This window comes from Ipomoea triloba, chromosome 12, assembly GCF_003576645.1.
Source record: "Ipomoea triloba cultivar NCNSP0323 chromosome 12, ASM357664v1".
NCBI classification, from domain to species: Eukaryota; Viridiplantae; Streptophyta; class Magnoliopsida; order Solanales; family Convolvulaceae; genus Ipomoea; species Ipomoea triloba.
Genome location: NC_044927.1, coordinates 20,694,105 through 20,696,126, shown reverse-complemented (window position 1 = coordinate 20,696,126; position 2,022 = coordinate 20,694,105). Strand labels below are relative to the sequence as shown.

Here is a 2,022-nt window from a genome sequence, read left to right as displayed (position 1 = left end):
CCCCCCCCCCCATCCATGTTGGTAATAACCATTTCTGCCTTCACTTTGTAGGTTCTCTTATCTATAATAATTGTGTATCTTCCATTCCCCATTTAACTGAGAATTCTTCATCATTCTCAACAGTTGCTGTACCTTTGCTCGTTTTTTCTTCTTGGAAAATTTTGAAAAGTGTCCCTAGAGCTAAAACCATTGAAAAGAAAAACCCTGATGAAGGAAAGATGCTCTACTTGTATATAACCCTGAATATGAACTGAAAATTTCCTTATATGTGCTGCCACTGAAGTTTCTCCCTTTGATTCCTAATATTGGTTTCCCCCAATATATTGTTGTCAAAGAAAATAGTTTCTTTAATTGAAGTTAGATAGGCAAAAGTCACATTCTTGACGCCATTATTCCTTATTACAGCACGTGCTAGTGTAATGAAATTGAAGAAAACAGGTGATTGGTTCCAGTAAGGCAATAGTAGCTTCACACAATAGTAATATACAGTCGATGAAAATCTAACAAACTGATAGTGCTTCACTTACCATAATGCTCTCATTTCTGTGTTGGCAATGAAGATAGAAGCACAAAAGGGAAGTTCTTTTCTTGGGTTTTGACTTTTGAATAGAGAAATGACAGCCGTTCCATGAAGTACCTTATTATATGATTTACAGTGGAATGTCTTGAGAAATGAATGTTTATAGTTCATTTCTCCCTCAATTTGCATGCTTGATGCTTCCAAAATTTCTTAGTTCCCTTTTTTTCTTTGAACAAGTATTGTATAAGAACGTTACGTGTAATACTTTTTAGCTAAAATGCAATATTTTTTTTTTATGAACCCGTAAAAAGTATTACACATTTCACGTGAAATGATTTCACACAACAGTTACTCTTTTACTTTTGGAATTTAATTGAATTTCTCATATATTCATTTCACCTAAAGTCCTACACGGAGTTTTATCATTAGCACTTTTTGATGCAGTGATTTGATCAATTGCCTTTACACTGCAGATAAAGGTTTCTTTTAGGGATAGTGGGAGTGAAAACTTCATTACTCTAAAGGCAGGGAATGGTAAATGCAATCTTCATTTCAGGGATCTAATTGAGCACAGCACTGACAAGGAAGCTGACTATGTATCCCAATTCAATTACTTTACCCTCTCTTCCTTTGGAATGATCTTCTTGGTCGCGTTGCTGCTATGCGCCTCAGTTTGGACGTTCATCACCTACCGCAAGAAACACCTTGCAAAGACTGGCGGTAAGTATCAAAGGCTAGATATGGAGCTTCCGGTTTCAAATGGTGCGAAAATTGAAGCAGATGCAAATGACGGATGGGACAACAGCTGGGACGACAACTGGGATGATGACGAAGAAGCACCAAAAACGCCCGCCATGCCCATCACTCCAAGCCGCTCGTCCAAAGGCATAGCGCCTCGACGGTCTAACAAGGAAGGTTGGAAAGATTAGGTCTTGGCAGTAAATGGACATTCATGGTTGTTTGTTTCTCTTTACACTTGTGTTGCCATCTTCTTCTTCTTGTTGCCTCAGAATTTGCAGCAGTGTTGTTAAATGTGGGTCAATTTTATTGCAGGCCATTACACTAGTGTATTAGAATCATAGCTGTTGCCTCCATGTGAACATATAGCATTTTTGAGTTATGATGGGCTATAATATTTTGCCTTTATTATTCTTTTTTTTTAAAAAAAAATTAATTGAAATGTGGTTGTTGAGCAATAGTTATTGCATGGACTATAGCTGTGTGGACCACGGGTGTGGACCACGGTCCAAATATGAAGTCGTTTTGCGTAATTTTTTTCATGCGATTCACTGTAACATACATTTTTATAATTCATATTGTATATTATTGTAAAGTATAATGTATATTATTCTAATTCATAAAGTACATTATCTTACCCCAAGAGTTTTATTATTCTAATACATAAAATGTGTTATTCTAAGTCATAATAACATTATTCTAATTCATAAAACTCTATGACGTCGTTTTGGATCATTGTTCACATAGTTGTGTGGACCATAATT

General features: G+C 36.0%; 1 protein-coding gene across 1 annotated transcript in view; it reads left to right on the top strand.

Annotated features, from left to right (window-relative positions):
* LOC115998266 overlaps positions 1-1,690 on the top strand; it is a 5,951-nt gene extending 4,261 nt beyond the window's left edge. The window contains exon 4 of the mRNA XM_031237787.1: positions 994-1,690. Within this exon, the coding sequence (XP_031093647.1) occupies positions 994-1,449 (456 nt within the window). The 3' untranslated portion in view covers positions 1,450-1,690. The remainder of the gene's footprint in view (positions 1-993) is intronic.
* The last annotated feature ends 332 nt before the right edge of the window (positions 1,691-2,022 follow it).